A 22,504-nucleotide genomic window follows, 5' to 3' on the forward strand; every position below is an offset into this window, starting at 1 on the left:
AACAACTGATCACCAGATATCCAATATCATTGGTTTAATTGAAATGTTGCAAAGCTTTTTAATGAAATCACTAAGAATTGTACTGTGTTCTCCTAATGTATTAGCAGACAGCATGTGTTCCTTCTGATGATCCTGAGATAACATGAACTGTGCCTTGAAGTGCCCAATTTGCCTTTTCCTTTCATAGCACGGTCATGTGTCATAGTCAAAGTAGGGCTTGTTTTAAAATATTTGAAGATCAGCTATCATTTAGCTTTAAGATAGCTTTACATCCATGCATGAGCCCCCAAAAGATTTGTTATTTACTTGTCATGTTCTAATTGTCTTTTTTTCATATATATGCTCTCCTGTAAGCATGTGTTGTTGGATTAACATTTCTGAAGCTGAATGGCTAATGAGGATATTGTTGTGTAATGTATGAGTGGACAAGAAGCAGATGAAATAATTCATACATTCTTAATCACATTAAGACTCAATTATTATTTCAACTCTACATTTTAACCTTTGAATTCAGCGGTGAGCAACAACAATAATTAATCTTATATGGCAGTTCTGGATAACTTGAGATGCCTCAACAGCAGGTCCTTTTCTTTCCAAGAGTCATAAAAACATTCAAGCTTCTACCTCAAAATACAGGAGGACTGAAAATCTCAGATTTGGAAACTAAGTCAAGTTAGTTTTAGCTGCCCCATTTAAAATAAAAAAAAAAAAATCAGCGTCAAAACTCAAAAGTTCTTATATACAAAATGCTAATAGATTTTGCAATGTTCGTCATTTAGTATATAGATACCATTTACAATAAGTGTCTATTTTAGCACTTAAATGCTGTTGCATCTCTCCCCCAGCAAGCCAATTTGCATGAGCTAATTAAAAATGCTGAAACTTGGCACCTAATTAATCTATACAGGCAGTAGAAGAGTTTTAAACACTTCACAAAGGTCAGTCCAGAAGGCCACATTTTGCACAGAGAATCATCTAGCTAGCGAGAATGCTAAACACACATAAATCCTTCTTTTCTCCAAAGCTTATGAATGGAGGCTCATCGATTGAGGAGGAGGTTTGAAATATCCTCTATGCTGTGGCTGTGTACTATACAAACATAGAAGGAAGTAATCAGAATGCAAAGGCTTGAATTTGCACAACAAAAGAGCCTTGCTCATGAATATGTAGGAAACTGTGCAAACCAGTGCTTGCACATGCACACATGGAGCGTTGCGGAAAGATAAAGGGGCACGGTTTTATACGTTTGTGGGCTTCATTTGTTGTCAGAAATTCTGGTTCCTCTGCTTCAGCTGGCACATAGGCTTATTCTAAAAGTCATTTTAGTGTCTGAACAGTTGTCTCTTGTATGAGACACGTGAAAAAACTGCAGTGCAAGTTTTATTTTTCTCTCAGTCTTGGGTCTTCGTTATACTGGAATCAAGTTGAGTATAGGTTGACTGCCAGTCACTACTCGTGAGCTGAGAAAGCTGCTTTAGCAGGCTGGTCTTGGAAGGTTAGCCTAATATCTGCCTAATTCCTCTGTTCTTTTAGGCAGTATTAATTCATTATTCTCTCAGATAATAAACTCACTTATAAAATACCTGTTGGCATCTTTTTGTTTAGCCTTCCTAAGATATAACTTTTCTGGAGGATATGGGAACCCAGTAACTTCTTTGCTTCAAAAAGAGGTCAGTACTGTGGTTTTGGCTTTTACTGTAATTGACAGACATATAGCAGTTCCAGAAATACTTCTGTATTCTGAACATAGTATTAATGTGAGAGCAGAAACTCTAGTGTAGAAATTTCCATGGTAATTCTTTATTTCGGTAGCTCTGTTCTGATGTTTCATTAATGAGTGGAATGCTAGTACCAACAGAGCTTTATATGTATTTATATTATATATACACATTTCCAAACATACTTATTATATATGTGATCTCACTCTACCCATGACTATGTTGGAATACGTAACTGTGGAGGTTACTGACTTCTTTTTTTTTCCAGTTCTGTAATTTTTTACAATTTTTTTTTGCAAAAATCAATCATCATGAAGGTAATGAGTATTTCCATCTATTAATTGGTTAATTATTCATTTCAGTCATGCCATTAGTTAGAAAAATAAGTTCTGCTCTTCTGTAAGAAGCTATAGGCAAACAAAATCAAGACAATAATATTAAAAGTAAATTAATGGAGGCAATATGCATTTGCAAGCCAGATAGTTTTCTTGAACTGGTGAACACCTAGGATATTTTGGTTTAAACCTTTGAAATATGCTAAAAAACTGATATATATTCTTAACAACTTCTCAACAGCTGCACCCTTAATGAAATCCAAGTTCTTCTTTGTGAACGTCTACTACTAAGACAAATCCACACACACCCCAAAATGTTCAAAAACACATATAAAATAATATGCTTTTTCCCAAAATGTGTGTATAACTAAATAAGAAGGCCTGAAAGTACTATCCAATTTACTATTCGTAATTCCTTTAATTTTTTAGATAAATAGGATAAATGATGCTTGAACACAAATCCATGTGCTAATTTTCAGAGCTTTTTTTCACAAAGCACTTTGTTAAGGAGAAAACAAGCCTAATAACTGAAAACCATGTCACAGCCCTCCTAGCATTATCATACATTATGCCCCCCTCAAGTCTTTTATTGCAACTAAGTGTCCTCTCACTCTAATTTACATTAACTAAAGAACTATCAAAGTATTGTCACACAGGGGAGATGGAGAGCACTTTAGAGGCAGTGCCTAGTCAGTAGCATTCTGGAAAAGTCAGGCTATTTTTGAGGTGTGCTTGACTGGTCCCACTTGCTCCTTTAATCTTCCACTTATTTATTAGGTACCAAAGGAAGGTTTGTCCCTTAGCCCCTGTTAGAGGAAATGCTATTAGCTACTGTGTCCCTCCTAATAGTACTTCTTTGCTTTCACAGAAAGTTATTACTATTATTGCACTATTAATAATGCTGTACTCTGTGGTATGTGATTTATTTCTGCTGTGAGCCATCATTTGTCACATATTTTCTAAAAAGCTTCCATCTTATTAGAAAGAGGGAGGGAGAGGCAGCATCTAATGGAATCTCTCAATCTCAGTGGCTCCAAACATCATTTGATCTTTCTGACTTTTTGGAATAAAACTCAGTCAGTGCTATAATTCACCAAGATGCTTCCTCTACTTGATTATCCTGTCAGTGGCCGAAAAGTCAAATATAACATTGTATTCGCATGGCTTGTTTGAACCAGTGCACCCAAGCAGATTTTCACTTTTTTTTCCCTATTTTCTTAATAATTCTCTGTCCAACTTGGAAAATATCCCTCCTTTAAAATAATAATTTATATGGCACTTGATACACTTTCTGAAAACAGCATTTTGGGATGAATGACAGTAGATATTTTATTTATCTGAAATGTGTGCTATTATGGCTGAAATTTCATCAAGTTGACTATAAAGGTAAATAAAAATTATATATAACTTATTGCAAAAATTATGTTTATTAGTATGCGGTATTTAAGAAGTCAAAATAAAATTGAAGCTGTCAGACTGCAAGTATCATTTACAGTCAGGAATGAGATTGAAGGGCAGAAAATTGTATAGTCTTGGTGATGACTCAGTGGAAAACCCTGAAGTTCTTTCAGATGATGACTTAGGGTGCCAAACCTTTATTTATTGAAAGAACAGTCTGGATCATCTGTATTTCTGGTGACTTCCTGAGAGTACTGTAACTGCCACCAGAGAATAAAAAGAGTGACAGCAGCAATGCAAAACAACTCTGGTCTGGAGAGGACCAGGAAATGAGTGTGCTATAGCCATTTTGCACACATGTTAGACAGCAAGTGGACCAGTTTTCTGGGACTAAAAGAAACTCCAGAGAAAAATAAAAATAAGAGGGAAAGTTTGTGGGGAGTGGGACACAGAATGGAATAGGAGGAGATAGGAATGTGGTGACTTAATATATGGACTGGTAAGACAGAAATAGATAGAGAGGGACTTCTGAGTAAAAGCAAAAGGTAGCTGGTTTTGGAATATGCGCAGCATTTTAGGAACAACATCTAACCACAAAATATTGAAGGTATGAGCAAAAGTAGCAGGAAGAGGTTGTCCAGTATGTGTTTGTCACATTGACAGATGTTGACGACACAACCTCAAATATTTCATTTCACAGATACTTTCCCTTTTTTATCAAGTGCTTCTTTAAGCCCCATAAGACCAATTTCTTAGGGAAGAAAAAAAGAAAAAAGAAAAATCGGTATGATTAGCTCTCAGCTTTAGAAGTGCAGATGAAATGGAGGGCAGCCAAGAAAAAAAGTGTTTCTTGTATGTGGAAATAGTGTCAAATGGCTGGTAAAAAAGGACCATGAGAGAAATTAGAACAGAAATAGTAATATAAAGAAATAGAAATGTATATTAGCATTTATCTTGATACTAATATTCTGTCTTTGATATGAAGAATACCTATAATATGAACATTCCAGATTGACAAAATGGGAAAATATTTCAAAAGACTTTTCGAATGTTACCAAGGATACTCAAAGTAGTTTTAATGGCATAGATGAAATAGCCACAAACACGCTCAAGCTATTATGTGTTTTTGCTGCATAAGAGCCATGAATATCCATTTTATAATCATTCTCCACATAAGGAATTTGTACCCTTTCCCTTCTGCCACCAATACTGCTTCCTTCTTGGATAGCTATATATAAATGTTTAATGAAGCCAGTAGGTATTGCATCTATAGTTCATGGGGTTTTTAAATCTGATATACTGAATCATGGACAGAAGGGATTGACACATTCCAGTGTTCAGAGCAGTTCCATGGGTGTTATAAATTTCTTATGAAAATATTCCTAAGTCAGTGTAATACAATAGAAGCCTAAACTCCGAAATATTGAACTAGACAAGTAAGCTCCAGTGTAAAAGTAGCTTGTTACTGGTTTTTTACAGCAAAGGACAATTGCTTTTTTCACTTTGCTTTCTAACAATTCCCCAAGTTTCCAGGGCAGAGAGCAGGCATGCTGTGCTTAAACATTTTATGCATTAGAGAAGATGGACTTCATACTTTTATATTCTGCTATCCCAAATTTGTTTTGCAGTCTGTTTTTCCCTTTTCTAGCAGACCTGTCAAGGTGCATTTCTTGTCAATTAATTCCATCTCAGTGCTATGCAGAGAACTCATCTGAGGGAATATTTGCACTGAATAAATGATGGCACTTAGACACAATGGCCACAGTTCTTGCCATTCTTGCTTAAACTTTTTTGGTTTAAGCAAAATCCTCATTAAAGAAAGCATAAAATGTGTCTTTAGCCTGTACAGCATCAGTAGTTTCAAACAGCACTTAGAGTAGATATTCAACTGTGAACCTAATCAACATAACTGAATGCTGTTAATCAGAGGTGGAAATAGACATTTAGCAAAACATCAGAAAATGGCTAGCCATTGCATCTCATGATGCTTTAGACAGAAGATGTATGAGATATGAGATACTATAGGAAAATATGTAGGGAGCCCAAGTATGTAACTATAAACTGTAAATACTGCTTTCTGCTTATTTTTCATCCTTTTGTAAGCTTTTCCTGTTCTTTTTCAGCATGATCAAACCTATGTGATTCTTTGTGATGATTTTCTTTTGCAGTATCCTTCTCTTTTGTTTCTTTGTTTTTACACTTTTATATTTAGTTATATCTTTCCTACCCACTTACTTGTGTAATTGAAAAGAGTGTCTTTTTTATGTAACAAAATTTTGCAAAAAATATATTGAAGGTTCTCAAGACCTTATCAAGATGCTACTTAACCTGAACACAAACTACAATTGATTTTAGCTATCAGGCTTATGAGAAATCCTTACAGAAAGTTTTACAATTGCTGGAAGCACTAGCACAAGAATATCATACACACAATGGAAGTTGGAGTCAGAGATGCCAGGTGAATGCAGTGGGAGTTGTTTGATCCGTAACAGAATTGCTGCTGTTTGCAACTGAGAGAAGAGGGAAAATCTGTCTACTTCACTTCTGCCTGGCTTGTGTCAAAGAGGAAAAGTTAAAGCAAGTGGGAGTGAAGTCATGTTTCCTCTCTAAATTAAATACCACATGTAGAGAGTTGGTGCAAGTTCAATGAATTTTTTATGCTTGTGGTGGGAGTTGTGCGTTTTCTGTAATTACCTTTTGATGTTATTATTGCTCATCCAGTTTACCACCGAAGGCATTATTTGACCCCTCGTGTCTGCATACATGTCTAGCTAAAGTTCAGACCAGAAACATGGCCTTCAGCTAAGATCTCCAATTCTTCCTGTCAGTGACTGAGATATATAGCTTTGTTTGTTTTTTAAAAAAATATCTCTGACTTATCTCATCCTTGGTGCTATTGCCTATCCCTGGGGTTGCTGCTCTGAAAGGATGCTCCCAAAGTGGAGTTGACAACCTGCCAGTTTTAAGATTAGTGTTGATGAGTCCTTGGGTATCATTAGCATATGTTAATTACTCATTAGTGTATGTACATAGCATGGTGAGTGTCTCTGGACAACCCTGTGTGCCCATAATATTTGCATATGACTTTCTGAAAATTCCTCTGTGGCCACAATGGTCAAAGCAGTATCGCTCATACCTTGAATGTAGAGAGAGTGACATTGAAAGAAGACACAGGTGCTTAAATCCCTAGCACAGTAAAATCACAGTGTACTGGAAGTTTCAGAGGAAGGCTGACAATAAATGCTTTAATGGCCAAAATCACTGTTATGGTGCAATTAAAAAGGGAAGGGATGGGGGAAAACTTGAAACACCTTATTTTGAAGTAGTCAAAATACTCAGCATAGAGTGCTGGGAGTGGAGTGCTCCCTTCATCATTTCTTCACACTTTTTGTGTCCCACTTTTGAAATGAGAGAGCACAGCATTCATTTTTCGTAAACTAGGAAAACTGATGTTTTTAATGCATGTTATAAGTACAGAATGGGTAAGGTTGGAAGGGACCAACTTTTTTAACTTTCAGGTTGAGCATGATCAGTTACTCCAAATATTGTTGGCACTTTTACAGTAGTGTCCAGTGTCATAGCTTCCAAGAACCCAAAGTTCCTCAAAGATGAAATAAAATTAACAGATAAACCTATGGAAATTTGATCCTTGTCTGTTACTAGGCTAACTTCTGTTAACTAGCAAATGTCGTCTTCTTAAAAAACCAGTTATTTCCTGAGAGAGCATTAAGTTCAGAATTGTGTTACCATTGTGTTCCAATGCAGACTCTAGCCAGTATCATCTGACAGGATTTCCATCTCCAACACCCTGGGCAAGGAGTAGTCCTGAATATAACAGTGACTGTAGGGCTCAAAAGAAAAAAATAGAAAAGAAATATCTCGGGTCACTAAAGTTTATTGCTTCTGTTATAGCAAGTAGTGATGTGCTGCCACAGGGCTCCTGTATTATTACACTATCATTTATTTTAACCAGTAATGGCCTTATTTGGGTTTTATGTCTAACATTTTTGTATTTGTCAAAGTCAGTGGTATTCATGTAGATTAATGCTGTTTCCCCTGTGTTCTGCTACTAAAGGCACTGAAAGAAACTGAGTACTATTGTTATGGGACGTGTTTGTCTTCATTGGGGAATAATAGCTCTTAACAGGGTGGAAGAAGTGTTGTAGAAAATACCTGTATTTGGATATGATCGCAGATTCCAGATTTGAAACTTGTATCTTTCTCATTCAAAAGTGAGGCAGAAAATAAGAGCCAAACCATGATGACTGAAAATGTTTGATCAGAACAATTTAGCTAATGGTGGACTTTGCAGTCTCTTTATTTTGGTCAGAGCAATATTTTCATTGGCATGTTGTACAGCCAACCATAACTGCTGCTTCTGTACTGAAATGATAATAGTAATATATGAGTTCTTGGTTTGTCTTTTGCAGGTAAGAATAGATACTCATCAAATGCACTGTTAAATAGTATTTCAGCATTATCAACGTGACCTGAGCTTTACAAACTAACAGAACTAATTATCTAACAGCATTTTCATGTTTGTTCTATTACTTAAGCTGTCAAAAATGCAAATGTCTTGTGTATTTAAGAATATGTCAACAATTGGGTTTATTATCCTCTTTGTTTTTATTAAATGTGACTTTTTCTTTAAAGAAAATGTTACGGTGTCAAAAGTCTCCCTAAAGTGGGTTGTTTTGCACATACATATGCATTAATTGCCTACATTGATTTCTTAAGTAATATGAACTGAATACTGACACAAGAGGGTAATTTGCATGTGCAACCTAGAATATTTCTTACTTAGAGGTGATGAAGCACAAATAGCATAGGTCAGTCATGCTCATCGAAATGTCTATGCCATGTTTTATGAAACTAGTGTAAAAGCAGGAAGAGACAAAAAATGTCTCTTCTTAGACTCCAAAATATTGATTCTCTTAGTGAGAAACAATGTCTTGGGTATTGGGTGTGTTGGGTTTGTGTGACAAGGTTTTGACAGCCGGGGGCTACAGAGCTGGCTTCTCTGAGAAGCTGCTGGAAGCTTTGTATTGTTGCTGTGCTTCAGGTTGTTGATCTTCATTTCCATTTTGCAGATTTTTCACATGACTTTTTCCCTGCTTTCACTGACCTTGCCCAGCTTTGGGTCTTTCTAACCATGTCTGCTATCAAAGTTGTATACCTGAATCAATTGCACTTCATGCACATTTCCCATTAACTGTCTTCTCTGCTTTACCCATAGACTTTTCCTACATCCTGTAATATTCTGGTTTTGTAGTTACCTTTTTTTCTTATTGATACCCCTCACAAATGAATCCCTTTTTTATCAGTCTATAGGTAGGATTCTGTTTTTCTATCCTTTCAACATAGAAGCTGACTTACAATTTCATAAAAATATGCATAGTTTATTTTTCCGTTTTCTTGATACATATTCGTAGGTATAAAGGGAGCTTTTTATCTAAATATACTTCTGCCACAAAGAGTTTATTTGCTTTCCTTAGTTTTGTTTTTTGTTTTCTCAGAAAAGAGCAACTTTGGCAGGAAGCAAGAGCTAGCATGCATTGAAGGCTGGAATGAGCAAAGAATTTGGACCCTCAGGGAAGCTTTGCATTTATTTTATAGTGAGGTCTGCTGGTTAGCTGGCCTGTCTTTAGTGTATGCTGCATGTGTCGTCCTTTTACACAAACAGGATTTCTGTCAAAATGGCTTAGCTCAAGTTAAGATAACAACAAACAAGGAAAGAACAAAAGTTAGATATCCACAAGAGAGATAGTGTTTGTCTGTCTCTGCTGATAATCTGATTAAATTGGAGGCAAAATTGCTGGTTTCCACCACTTTTTAGAAAATCAAAGCTGTAGCAACACAAGAGCTAAGTGTCTCAGTTCAGAGTTAAATACTGCATACCAATTACTTTTTTCATGACTGACAGCCACAGATTCAAGGCTTTAAAGAAAGGCTAACTTTTATTCACAACTTATCTTACGAGTAACAGGTCTGGTCTCATATGTGGCATCTGACCACCTTCTTCAGCATACAGGAATAGGCACTAGCTAACTTAATTTCTAGACCCTGAAGTGTCAGTAAACAGTTTCACTGTTTTAAGGAAATCATTTTTCACACAATAGGTGTGGAGTATGCAACAGCAATTCATCCAGTTTGGCACTGGTAACTTTTAACACCGATTACTGGACAATACCTATTCATGATCTGTTCTCATTTAAAAATTTAAATTTCATTTTTATTTCAAGAACTAGAAATGCCAACCTCAGATACAAGTTATTTATTATGCTTTAGTTATTGATATCTATAGTTATTAGTTGCAATCAGTTATTAATACTAAACATGTTTATGGTTTTTTAGTTCCTATTTGAGGATGTTTAGTGGGTTTTAGTTATTTGTATGTAATTTTATACATGTTCAAATGTATAAACTTGCCATTATTTCTTTAATCCTAAATTATTTGTTGGTAAAAAGAAGACATTCAAATACATAAAAATTAGATGTAGACATATGGAGAACTAAATTTTTTCTACTTAAAATTGTACTTTATCCTTTATTTTAAAACAAGGAAATAATTTTTCTGGGCATCTCAATTTTCAGACAATCTTCATCATTGTGAAAATTCATTTTGCCCTTAACCAAAATAGTGGAATGAAGATGAGATGTCAAATTCTTGTCCTCTCATGTAGTTGCTGAATCTTGCATGGTTAAACTTCTAAAATATTTCAACCATGACATGACAGCATGGACTTTTGTTTGACAAAAAGAACTATTTGTGAATGGTAGCCAAGTCAATAAAATTTTCTTTTTGAAGGGAATTCTACAAGGTTAATATATATTATTGATTCTGCTCTAAAAGACTGAAGTTATATAGTGAGCAGAGTCAGCAAGAAACCATTGTATGAATTTGGGAGATGGTGAAAATCTGGCAATAGTGGTGGGGAAATATCTTTGGTTTCAACAGAAATTCTACTCTCAGTAAAAGCTTTCACTGTTGATCTCTAAATCCAGTTTGTCCTAGGCCACAAGCTTAGCTCTCACCTTCTCCCCTATTCATTGTCTTGGCTCTTGAGCCAGATCTGCTAACAATGGTGGTTATGAGAAGCTGTTGCAGTATCCTAAGAACTGAAGAATTTGCAATTATTTGCATCACTGTTTATCTACTTGTTTCATTGTCTATCCAGTTATATCATTCTGTAATAATATAGAAAAAAAATGCACTTTCCTATTTCAGTCAAAGCACATCATACATTTTAACACATTGAATCATTAAGTATCCTAAAGCATAGGTTAATGACATCCCTATTTTAAAGTTGGAAACCACAGAAATAGATCAGCATTTTTCAAGCACCCACAGACTGTCTCTCATAAAATAAAATTAAAGTATACAAAATTGGTAACGTTTTTTTTTGACAGCTAAGGTCACACAGAGTTGTTAGAGGTGCAGTGTTTAACTGTGGCAATACCAGGAAGAGACCCACACATTTGTCCTGCCTTTTCTCTAAAGTGATTCTAGGGCATGGTAAAGTTATGAAAATGTTATTAAATTGGCATCTGATCAAACATGTGTGCTTTGAACATAGACAAATTTGAATTTATGCACAATTATTTCATTTTCACTCATAATAAAGCAACACATTAGCAAGGCTAAACCTGAAATTGTAGCTTTATATGGACAGTTATCTGCTATCTATAAAAGGCTGTAAAGAAAATAACTTTTTGTTCTACTGACTGTGTTTTGACTATAAATAGAACAAGACAAGAAGTCTTGTTTCAGCTCATGAGCTTGTCCATTCCTGGTGGCCAGATAAGTAAAGTCCTCTTTCAGCAAACCCCTTAAGCTTAGAAGAGCACATTTACACTCTTCCCATCTCCATCATACATAGTGCTTCAATTTAGTCTGTTTCCTTGTTCTAGAAAGAATTAAACTAACCCTAATGATGCTACTGCTCTTGGTTTGTAACTAGAATAGAATACAACAGAAAATAGGACAAGACTAGACTAGACAAGAGTGGACTGGACTAGACTAGACTAGACTAGAAGGTCTAAACTCAGATTTTCATCTGAGTAAAGGAATAATGTTCTAAGGAGCTAAACTTCACTATGGCAAAGGGGTTCATCTCCTGGGAATACAGATTATTATTGATAAGTTTAGATCGAAGAAAGTTTTATGCTAATAATTTTTGCGGCTTTTACTTGACTCAGTTGTGCCAGGTAACAACTGCTTCATTCTTGGGGGCTTTAAGTCCTGTTGAACTTCAATGTGAGTTAGGGGAATTTAGCACTTTAAAAAATTATTCCCGTCATTCCCCACCAGCTCCAGTTTTGAGCAGCTGTGTGCATAGCATCCACTGTTAGCCAGGGAAGCCTACATGGGGAGGCTGCTATCAATGACTTTCCAACATTGGCATGACACATCCACCACAGTCACCTGTAGAGAGGCTGGGAAGTACTGTTCTGTGTAGTGGGTGAGGCAGCAGGGTAGTGCCATAGCCTGCACCACTACCTCCACTCAGGGCTCACACAGGTGCTACAGACCTTGCGCTGATCGACAGTGATTGCAGTTGGGTTTCGCATGGTGAAAACAAGCAGCTAAGTCCTGAATGTTAATCATGGCCCATTGCCTGCTTCCTTGTTTTTATCCCTGTAGGATTTTTCATCCTCTGAAACCAACAAAAAAGATCATATTTTCCTTCAGTTTCTGAAACCCCATCATTTTTTCCCGACTTTCCATTTCACGCTGTTTGAATTTTATTAAGATCTCTTTACACAAAGGCAGAGTACCAGCTATATGATGCCCTGAGGGATCTGAAAAGCTGTTGCCATAATATCACAAAACTCTGGAGACATTTTATTTCTACCAGAAGTTCTTTGGAGGACTCTAGCTAAGGATATAAAATATCTTAAATGTTTACAGCAGGGATCTTGAGCTCCATTGGAATTTAATACAAAAGGTTTGGGTTTTTTTAAATCTATTAATTGGCACATCATGTTAACATTAGTTAATTAATACCTGTCTACAAAATGGACTGTGTTTTATTTACATCTTGAGATGAAGAAAACTGTTTTTAGTCCAGAATTATGGATAATATCATTAATCATTAATTCTTAAGTCTATGACTTTCTTTTTGACATCTCGGTTCGTCATTACTAAGTATTTTTGCCAGGTATTTTTCAGAAGCACCTCTGTTTACTGTTTCTGCCTCCAATACTTTCTGTTCTTCTCAAACACAGACATGCATAAGCTCTTTCTAGGGGGCTGACAGCAGCATGTCTCCTCCAGTGAACAGGCAAAGATTTTGTAAGTGTTAATAAGGTTTTATTTTCACTGGGCAACCTTGAAATCAAAATCAGCTGCTGAATTCTCAACAGCCCCTTATATAGCACAGCAGTCTTGTTCAGATGACTTTTGAAACAAAATTGTTTAGAAAGCTGTATTCTAATTTGACAAAAAGATAAGTCTCATGAAAAAAGGTATTTCATTTTTCAAAAAGCTGTAATATAATAGGGTGTGTGTGTGCTTGCATGTAATAGAGCATGAGATATATTTAAATTATTGTTTAATTTAAATAAGATAGAACTGTATGTTCAACTGCTGGGAAAATCGTGTAAAATTTAATGCATGAATAATCGTAAGAATCTGGGGTGCAGATTTTAAAGATATTGATATTTAGAAACCTGTTAGAATGTTAGACTATTTAGGAGACATTTTTCTAAAATGCTTTGTAATTCTGTATATTTCTGGCTTTCTGGGACCATGTGCTGGGTTATTAGCAAAATTCAATATCCTTAAAAATAATGTAAACATCCAAAATATTAAAGGAATCTGGTGTTTTAAGGCAAATCAAAATCCTTCTGCTGTTCAGCATGTTATGCATCAGTGACTCAAGTCAACAATTTTCTGCCACAGATAACTGAAAATCTTTACAGGAAGCATGAGACCAAATAAAAATGATTTTTGAAAATCTGTTTCTAAAATTGCAAGAAGTCTATAGAAATACAGAAATCAGATACTGATAATATGGTAAACTAATATGAATACGTTGAGTTGCACTACTGTTTAACACCATATACATCCTCCAAGTAATGGTCACACAGTAATCTAACATTATTTTCTACTCCCATTTCCTGTATTTCCCAGCCCTCTTTGTTGTTGCTTTTACCATGTACCACTGTTCTTTTTCAGAATAATGCCACACTGATATCACAGATAAGGATAACAGCAGTAGCTCTCTCAAAAGAAGAAAGTAAATTTTACTTCTGGAGGGTTTTTTCCCTTATTTAATCTTCTTATACAACAGAAATACTGTTCCTATTCTCAAATAGACAGAATGGATTTTGTAATTATCAAGATAGCTTTGGACACTACCCTGCATAAATGTACTGACAGAGACAGTTATAGTTTAACCCTTTTAACGCTGTCTTTCAATACAGCTACTTGGTAGTGATTAACCATAACACCATTTTAATTGGTAAGTGTTCTCTTAAAAGACACAATGTGCTCTGTATTTCTGGCATCAGTTGATTAAAATAATTAAATTTAGCTCCCACTTACCACTGGAGACATTTGGAAAAATGCTGGAAATAACTGACTCTATTACCTCAAGCTTTTATTCCCTGCTAAAACTTCTTTTTCACTATCCAGATGATGATTAAAGCTGAATTTAAAGAATATGTTAATGATTTCTTCCCATCTCTTGGAATATGTCTCTCTCCAATGGTAAAAATAACTGCAGATGTTTGGAATTTCAGAGTTTAACTACAAAAGTTGACATTTTCTACTGTAAGGTGTGCACTATTTTATGAAAGTTAAATAAGAATTAGACAGTACTCATTTTTTTTCCTTTCCGTTCTGCTTAAATCTCTCTGCAGGATGTGTGACACAGGAGAAGGGCTGTTCACCTTTCAAACACGAGAAGGAGAAATGATATATCAGAAAGTCCATTCTGCAACACTGGCAATAGCAGAGCAACACGAAAGATTAATGATGGAAATGGAGCAGAAGGCAAGGGTAAGGTCCTTTTGCCAAAAATCTTTAAACTTACAAAAACTAATAATAAACCAAAGACGTATGGAGTAACAGCAGTCTGTGAATTCAGCTCTAACAATGGTATTTGCTGTGTGGCTAGGACAAAAACGACTTTCAGATTAATGTATTTTCATGGTCTGGGATCTTCAGTACATGCTATACAATGATCTATTGTTGGGGACTTTTTGGAATGGTGACTATCATTAGACATCAGATCCATGGTCACCTTCTTTAAAATTGTGGTTCTGTTGTTCAAAGATTAAGCCTTCAGCTTATATGTTGACTATCAATGAATAAGTCTTAATTGCTCCTCATGGCCTCACAGGTGGGAAAAATCCACTCCTAGGCAGCAGCAGACATGATCTGTTTTTTTTAACTCCTGAAACAAATTACTTACCCTACACTAATTAGCCGTGCACTGTGAGTTCAAAAAGAGCTGCTTTACTACTTTCAGTTCAGAATTTCCAGTTTGCACAAGTTATGTTAAAGTGACTACTATTGAAAAGTTTGGAGTTTTTTAAGACAGCAAGAAAAAAATCTGCCCTGTACGCTTAGAAGTAGAGATGGTCTTTAAAGATCATTCTGGAAAGTTAACTTTCAACTGCGCTTTGAAGCTACCTGTGAGTTCAAAAAGAGCTGCTTTACTACTTTCAGTTCAGAATTTCCAGTTTGCACAAGTTATGTTAAAGTGACTACTATTGAAAAGTTTGGAGTTTTTTAAGACAGCAAGAAAAAAATCTGCCCTGTACGCTTAGAAGTAGAGATGGTCTTTAAAGATCATTCTGGAAAGTTAACTTTCAACTGCGCTTTGAAGCTACCTTTATATTCACAAGAAATATATGGGAAGGCCAAGGCACCTGGTCAGCATGCTCTTCTTCTCAGATGAGTCAGATTCTCCATGTATCTTCTTTTCCCTAGAAAGAGATTTGAGTGTAGTTGTATCATTTCTAGTGGCTCTCTCTTCCTTCCTTCCTTCATCCACATTGTATATGCTCACAGTCATGCAGACACGACTGACGGACTGTGGGGAGATAGGATCACATATGTGTCAAAATATCCTGCTCAAACTCCTGAGTTTCAAAGAGCAACCTAAGACCCCAAAGTTCAACTTCGAATTACTCCTCAGATAACTCTATCTTCCTCTATTCACTGAAAAATAAGCTTGAAAAAGACTTAGATTTCCATGTCAAAAGTCTATTATGTTGAATGTTCCTCTTAGTCTCTGCATGTCTGTAAGGAAAATCTGAGTTGGGAAGCCATAAAAAAAGCACTTTTTTGGTTGTTTATGAAGAAATGTAGATGAGTTTTTCCATAAAGCTAGACAAAGTAGGAGTATTTGCATAATAGTTGAGATGTACAAACTTTGGACAGAAAATGTAGGAAGAGAAGAGTTCACAATCAAGATTAAAATAAGGTTAGGGATACAGGAGCAATTGCTGGAAAGCTGAACACAAGACAATAAATGGAAATGCATGTGAAGTAGAAGTGTTGGCAAAATTCCAACTGCATTCTGCTGGGCAGAAAGTGATTGATTAACAGTAAAAAAGCAGAAAAGCATCATTATAAATATGTTTGCTTTTAAAGTGTCCACACCACTAACAGAAATTAGAACATTTTCATGCTGCTGTAATAAGTGCTTAGACCAGGATCATACAGGATTTTCCTTTTACAGAACCATCACTTTCAGCATTACCACCTGTCAATTAGCAGCTTTGCTGCTTAGTAAAGCCATTTCCATTCTGTCATCAGATGACTTCCCTGAAACATCATTTTTGAAGGCTGTGGCCATATGGTACGTAATATCAAACTCCGAGACCAGGCTGAGAAATAGAAATGACTCATCAGCCATGCAGAGTATGATGTACTTGGCTCCTGGATGAGGCTGCGCTGTGATCTGCAGAGGGAGATCTGTAGAGGCCCACATAGGCTGCTGTGGACTGTGTAAAAGAGGCCAAAAAAGCTGTTGATTTTATACTTCAATAAGCTAGTGTTGGTTTGGGTTTGGAATCTATACTGCTCCTGACTGATGGGGTGCTGAATGTTTAAGAGGTCATCTGTGTCATCTGCAGCATTTGAGTTGTATTCATCTTATTCATATTAGAAACAAAATCTGAAGATATTGAATAAGCTAAGTAAGTGTTATATACCTTTTATCAAGTATAATTTCCTCTCCCATATCTAATTCCAACAGTTTCATCAAATACCTATGTATATTTTTTTCCCATAAGATCTGAAATTGAAATATAAGCAAGAGGATCTTTTAAATAGGGGATTTAGAGGCCATAAATGTCTTTCAGGTCTTCCCAAAGCTTGACATTTGATCCTTTTATCTATAGATCTATATTTGAGAGTTTTTGCTCTTTCCTGACTATTTCTGTAATGAACAGCTCAGGTTTAATAGTGTTGAATTAATTTTTTTGATAGATAAAAACAAAAGAAATGTTTTAAAGTAAAGAAAGCTTAATGGTAATCTATTATTGTGCTATTGTACAAATCACAAAAAGGAAAGAAATGTAACAGTAATCTTTGCTTCTTCCTTCCAATCATTAGAAGTCATATATTAGAAAGGACTCTTGAATATTTGTGTGTTCTGTCATAAATGTTAATCTATTTTGAGTAACGAATACACTGAATTTTATTTAGGTTTTCCAGATTAAAATAGGTTAGAATATAGCATTATATAAATTGAATTAAGCTTGTAAAAGAAATTAAAGTGAATTTTTTTACCAAAGCAACCTGGATGAAATATATGGATTATGGTTAGTTTTCATAATGAATATACAAAGTGCATCATGCTAATAAAAAAAAAGCAAACACACACAAAAAAAAAAAAAAAAAACACAGAAAAACATCAGAAACAAATTGTGGCAGAAGAAGAAAGGTAAAATTAGTTACTGCCACCAGAGACTTGACAGATAAAGGCATTGCAGGCAGCCACAGGCCACATTTACTCCATTTATAGAGGTCTCTGCACACCAAAATTCTGTTTCAGAATGCTAAACAATAAATTCACTTTTATGCTAAGAAATCTGTTGCTCAAGCCAAGTAACATGCTGGATAACTATGTTAATAAGAGAGAGACATGAAAAGAAAACTAATTCTTCCCACTACCTTTGAAAGAGCATGGACTGGAAGCAAAATTGTGCTGTGACAGCTCATGCAGTATGAAGTCTGCGTCATTGTCACCTCAAGCAGGAGAAGCTGGTCAGTTTAAGTAGGCAGTTGTGTGCACACTTTCATCTTCTGCCCATTCCTCTTTCACATTATAACACTGGAAGCTGAAATATGACATCAATAGGCTCTGGCATAAGTGTGGATTTCAGTTGGTTATTGGTTTTACTGAGATCAAAGCAGACTGGATTTTATTCAAATATCAGAGCAAAGTGGCCAGTGATCAAATTTAGTGCAGGTGGTTTTCCTGATTGAGGTTTAAACATTACATAGACAAAGTGATAGTGTTGTATGCTTGATTTGGTCAGGACAACAACAAAATTGGCCCAATGCTAGCTCTTAAATTGAAATTCTTTTCAGGGAAATTGTTATCAGTATAGTCACTTTTTTCAGTCTTTGCTTTTTTGATGGATCAGTGTAATACAGATAATAATTCTGTTTTGTCGTTGTTTTGTGGGAGAGGGCAATATTGCAATTTTTTTTCAGTGGTTTCAGTTTCAACATAACAAATTAATTAAAAAAGAACAATGGCTGTCTTTCTGTTTACAAGACTGTATTTTGTGGTGTTGTGTTATCCATATGAGAGTGTCAGCAACTGTGGTTTTATCATCTGAATAATCTGCATTCTTACAAACCTCTTGGCTCTTACCTCTCTCTCCCCCTCTCCACCCCACAAACACACATAGCCCCTGGGGTTCTTTTTCATGTAACATTTAGAAATTTGGTTGTATTTATTGTCAGTCTTGAATTTTTTGTGACAAAGAAAAAAGTGTTAGCCTCAAGAATAGCGTGTATCCCCACTAACTGTAGTCTGATGTTGAGCATGGAAGATGTGTGTGAGTGTCTAACTGTCAGCTCTATCCCCCCTCCCCTATCCCCAGGCTGCACTGCAAGCTCCTTCCGCTTCCTTTCTGTTAGCTGAGGTCCTTATCTGACTTGGTGCGTCAAATCAGTTTGATAATTTGGCCAAAAAAAACCCCAAAAGTACCTAGCTAATAGGAGCAAGATTCTGCAGGTTTACTGAACTGAACTGGTTTACAGAGGTAGCAGTAAACTTTTTTGAAAGCATCTCAGTTCAGGTAGTTTTCACACACCAGCATATGAACAGTAGTTCTCAGCAGCACTTTTCTATCTAACCCCTACAACAGGATGACTATGTGGCATTGGAATTTTAAAACCCGATTTTCCTCTCTAGTGCCAGCTTTGATCTTCTGCCACTCAACCTCCACTGCAAACACTCCTGATGTAACCTCTGCCCCCACTGTTGTTCAGATGTATAAAAAGGGGGTTACGAGCAGTAGATTTCATATGTTATGTCTACATGTATTACGGTGGCATGCTGAAGAAGTACTCATACCTTTGCAGCACTATAAATTGCTTCTTTCAAGAGCTGCCAGTAAAAACTTATTATGTAGTCTCAAAAGAATAAAATTTTACAATGTGTAAAAAGATAATTCTAACTAAGATAACACTAAAGCTGATGTTAACCAGCTGAAATTAATCAAACATCAGTAACACTGAAGTATAAATGCAGAAATAAATTATAATGGCCTAAGTTTCATAACTTATTATCATTGGAAATTTTCTATGACACTTGTTTTACTTTAGACAGCAGAGCTATAAAAATGCCATTTTAGATTGTGATCTTTTTAACATTTCCCAGAAGATAAACACCTTTATGAAACATTGTGTCTGTATATTTTTCTTCTATTCTCATTATTTACAAGTCTTATCTTGAATATTAAACGTAATGTAAGTGAAAGAGTCGTCATGATAGATTGTTGTCATTAAAAAAATATAGTACCAATGAGTTTACATATTATTTCTTTAAAAAACATTATTAGGAGGAAAATAATGAATGTGCCAAATGAGACAAATATCAGGCACTGGAATGGGGCTTAAGAAGAGGTTGAAGAGGAAGGTGGTTAAGAAATAAGCCTGAGAGTCGTTTAATCTTGCTTATCTGGAACAGAATGAGGAGTGCAAAAGAGTTTCATAAGACTGGTCTGAGGATAACTATATATTACAGTATTGTCAGATGCAGTATTAATAAGAATGTAAATAGAATTAATAATATGAATGTAAATTGTCTAGAATCATAAAAAAAAAACAACTCTGAGGCTGGAGGAAGTAACAGCATTAGTTTAGTAGTGAAGCTGATCACAACCTAAATACATACTCATCAAACATTCTAGATTTTAATTTTGACATGACTATTTCAATTTGAAGTACCCTTCCTTTGCCACTGCATCTTCAGAGCTTTGGTTGGCTTACAGTTGTTATTTATGTCTTTGTGCAATGGTATACCTATCACCTATTTTTTCTCAAGTTGTGAAGTATGGGAAATGCAGAGAAATACTAGTGGATGCTGCTGACTCAATGAATATAAGAAATATTTAGTTAAATACATTTTCTATATCCTTTGGGCTTCATTTCAGCACTGCAATTTGCTTACTATAACAAAACACTTTTATGTTGTAATTCTGCCTAAGTGCATTTGAGTCAACTCAATACCTGAAGGAGACACAGGACACAAAAATTCTACAGTTCACCTATAGATAATCCCATGTCATAACACATTGGGCTCTCAGTATGTTTTCTTCTCTTTTCAAATTACATATACACTCAAGTATTGAGACTCTGAATACATGTGATCATTCATGAACTGATGCACTTTATATAAGTCATAGGTCAGTTATTCATGCATACTTAGCTCAATATTGTTCTGTAGTTGCCATCTGAAACTACTGTAGGATGCTGCTGTATAATGTTTGTTTAGAAATTTTATAACCCTGTAAAAAGCTGGCTGCTTTATTGCAGTACATGGTTGGTGAATTGTTTATTTGGCTCACATGGATGTTGTGAAGCTTGTTTCTGTTATAGAGTGGAAGAGGACAGAATATTTCAGTTGGAAAGGATCTATAATGATCATTTAATCCAACTGCCAGACCATTTCAGAGCTGATCAAAACTTAAAGCATGTTGTTAAGGGCTTTGTCCAAATGCCTCTTAAACCCTGACCAGCTTGGGGCAGCAACCACCTCTCTAGGAAGCCTGTTTCAGTGTTTGACCCTTCTCTCAGTAAAGCAATGCTTCCTAATGTCTAGTCTAAGCCTCCCCTGACACAGTGGAGCACTCCACTGAGCAACCTATCCATGACTATCTGTAAATATTACCAAGATTAACAACAAACCCCAGAATGCTACATTCCCTTTTTTCCCCCCAATAAGTCAGAATCTGTGTACTTTTGGATTTGAGTTTTGTAAACCCAATTCCCATAAGTATCTGTAATTTTCCATAGGGTTCTTGGTTCATTAAGTACATAAGGACATTTTTCTTGACTCTAATTTTTCTATGAGAATTTTTTAAAAATTTTGCCAGATTCTTTGTTAGTCCTCAGGCTCAGAAAACTCTGTGCTTGGATGAAGTAAATCCTAAAGTTACATTGCAAGTCGCTTTCCAACATTCACCACTTCGTAAGAAAGCAGGGAAGGGTTGTGGGTATTCAGACTGGGTGACAGTTCATGAGTCTTCCAACTGGGCATCTTTTATTTTTTTAATTTGAAAGAAAGTATTGTCTTCAATGTAGATTTATTTCATTGGTGTCTTTTCAGGGACTACCAGTCATATCCAAATACTGCAGCAGCATTCAAAAACTATGCAGCAAGTGCCATTCACTTCCTAAAAGAAAATACCTCATCTCACTATGAAATTCAAGCTTCCACAGCCACCAGAGTCTCCCATTTATTCCTTTCTTACCAAGTCAATGCATTTTTTACCCCCTCTTCCTCTGTGAGCTGCAGAGGTCCACTGTGCCCCTATACAGCAGGCAGCAAGAGGTGCAAAGATGAGGTGTAAAGCACAGATTCTCCGAGAAACACTGTAGGTGGTTGGTGTTGCTGATGTTTGCTGTGTATTTGAATGAAACCACAGAATAAGGACATTCTTTACTATGGTAACGAATGGTTGGTGCAGCTGCTCCTATGAAGTAATGGAGGGGGGCAGGGTGAAACAGAGCTATTAATCATGTCACAAACACTGCAGACAACATAAAGGTTTGTGGAGTGTGTAGGTAAGCGGCGTGGGTAGGTGTGAGAGCAGAGCCGGAAATCCTTACATAAGAATGTATCAGATATTTTGGTAGTTGGTGATGCCTTATTGCCATTCGAAAACTAAAGCTTGCCCTGGAGTTTTGAATGTTTTTTGAAGTGATAGTATTCGTGAGGGTTTTCATTCAGAGTATGGTGGGGAAAATTCACTTCTTGCTTTGGCTGCCAGAGTTTTGAAATCTCTCTTATCTGTAGTCATAGGACTGGATGATCTTGCATGCAAAAAGGTACTCTAAATCTCAGTCCTAAGAACTAAAGCTCAAGTACCTTACCACATGGATGTGCATCCTCACCTAGAAATTTCTGTCGTTCTTTCCTCCTTAAAAATTTCTGGAATATTTTATATACTGTTACAGCATTCTTTTAGCTTGCTGTCTATCATGCTACCTAAAGTTCAGATTGGAATCTGCCTTCCTCCTAATATAAAGTAGGAGCTGAACCAACATTTATGTTAAAAGCCTCTCAAAGGTGTCTCATAACTGAGACAATACAAATTTTTTTATGCATGGAGCCTGCTTCATCCTGTGAATCCATCCTAAACCTGCATACATGAATCTCATGAACACTGTTTTCCCTGTTCTGTTCACCTCAGTTATATGTTTGCATGAAACTGTGCTGTATGGTGAACATTTTGATTTAAGCTGCTACGGTCTGGTTAGCTTGTTTAAATGCAACAGGGCAAAGATTTTTGCATAGTAAGGTATCCGCAGATGCAAACCCTCCTGAGAATTTAGGATGTAAGTGCTTTAAA

General features: G+C 35.9%; 1 protein-coding gene across 1 annotated transcript in view; it reads left to right on the forward strand.

Moving 5' to 3' along the window:
* Positions 1-22,504, forward strand: part of LOC103797807 (docking protein 6) — a 94,802-nt gene that overhangs the window by 16,967 nt on the left and 55,331 nt on the right. The window contains exon 3 of the mRNA XM_009070039.1: positions 14,318-14,456. Within this exon, the coding sequence (XP_009068287.1) occupies positions 14,318-14,456 (139 nt within the window). The remainder of the gene's footprint in view (positions 1-14,317; positions 14,457-22,504) is intronic.

The sequence above is a fragment of the Acanthisitta chloris genome, unplaced genomic scaffold (genome assembly GCF_000695815.1).
Source record: "Acanthisitta chloris isolate BGI_N310 unplaced genomic scaffold, ASM69581v1 scaffold1772, whole genome shotgun sequence".
Taxonomy (NCBI): Eukaryota; Metazoa; Chordata; class Aves; order Passeriformes; family Acanthisittidae; genus Acanthisitta; species Acanthisitta chloris.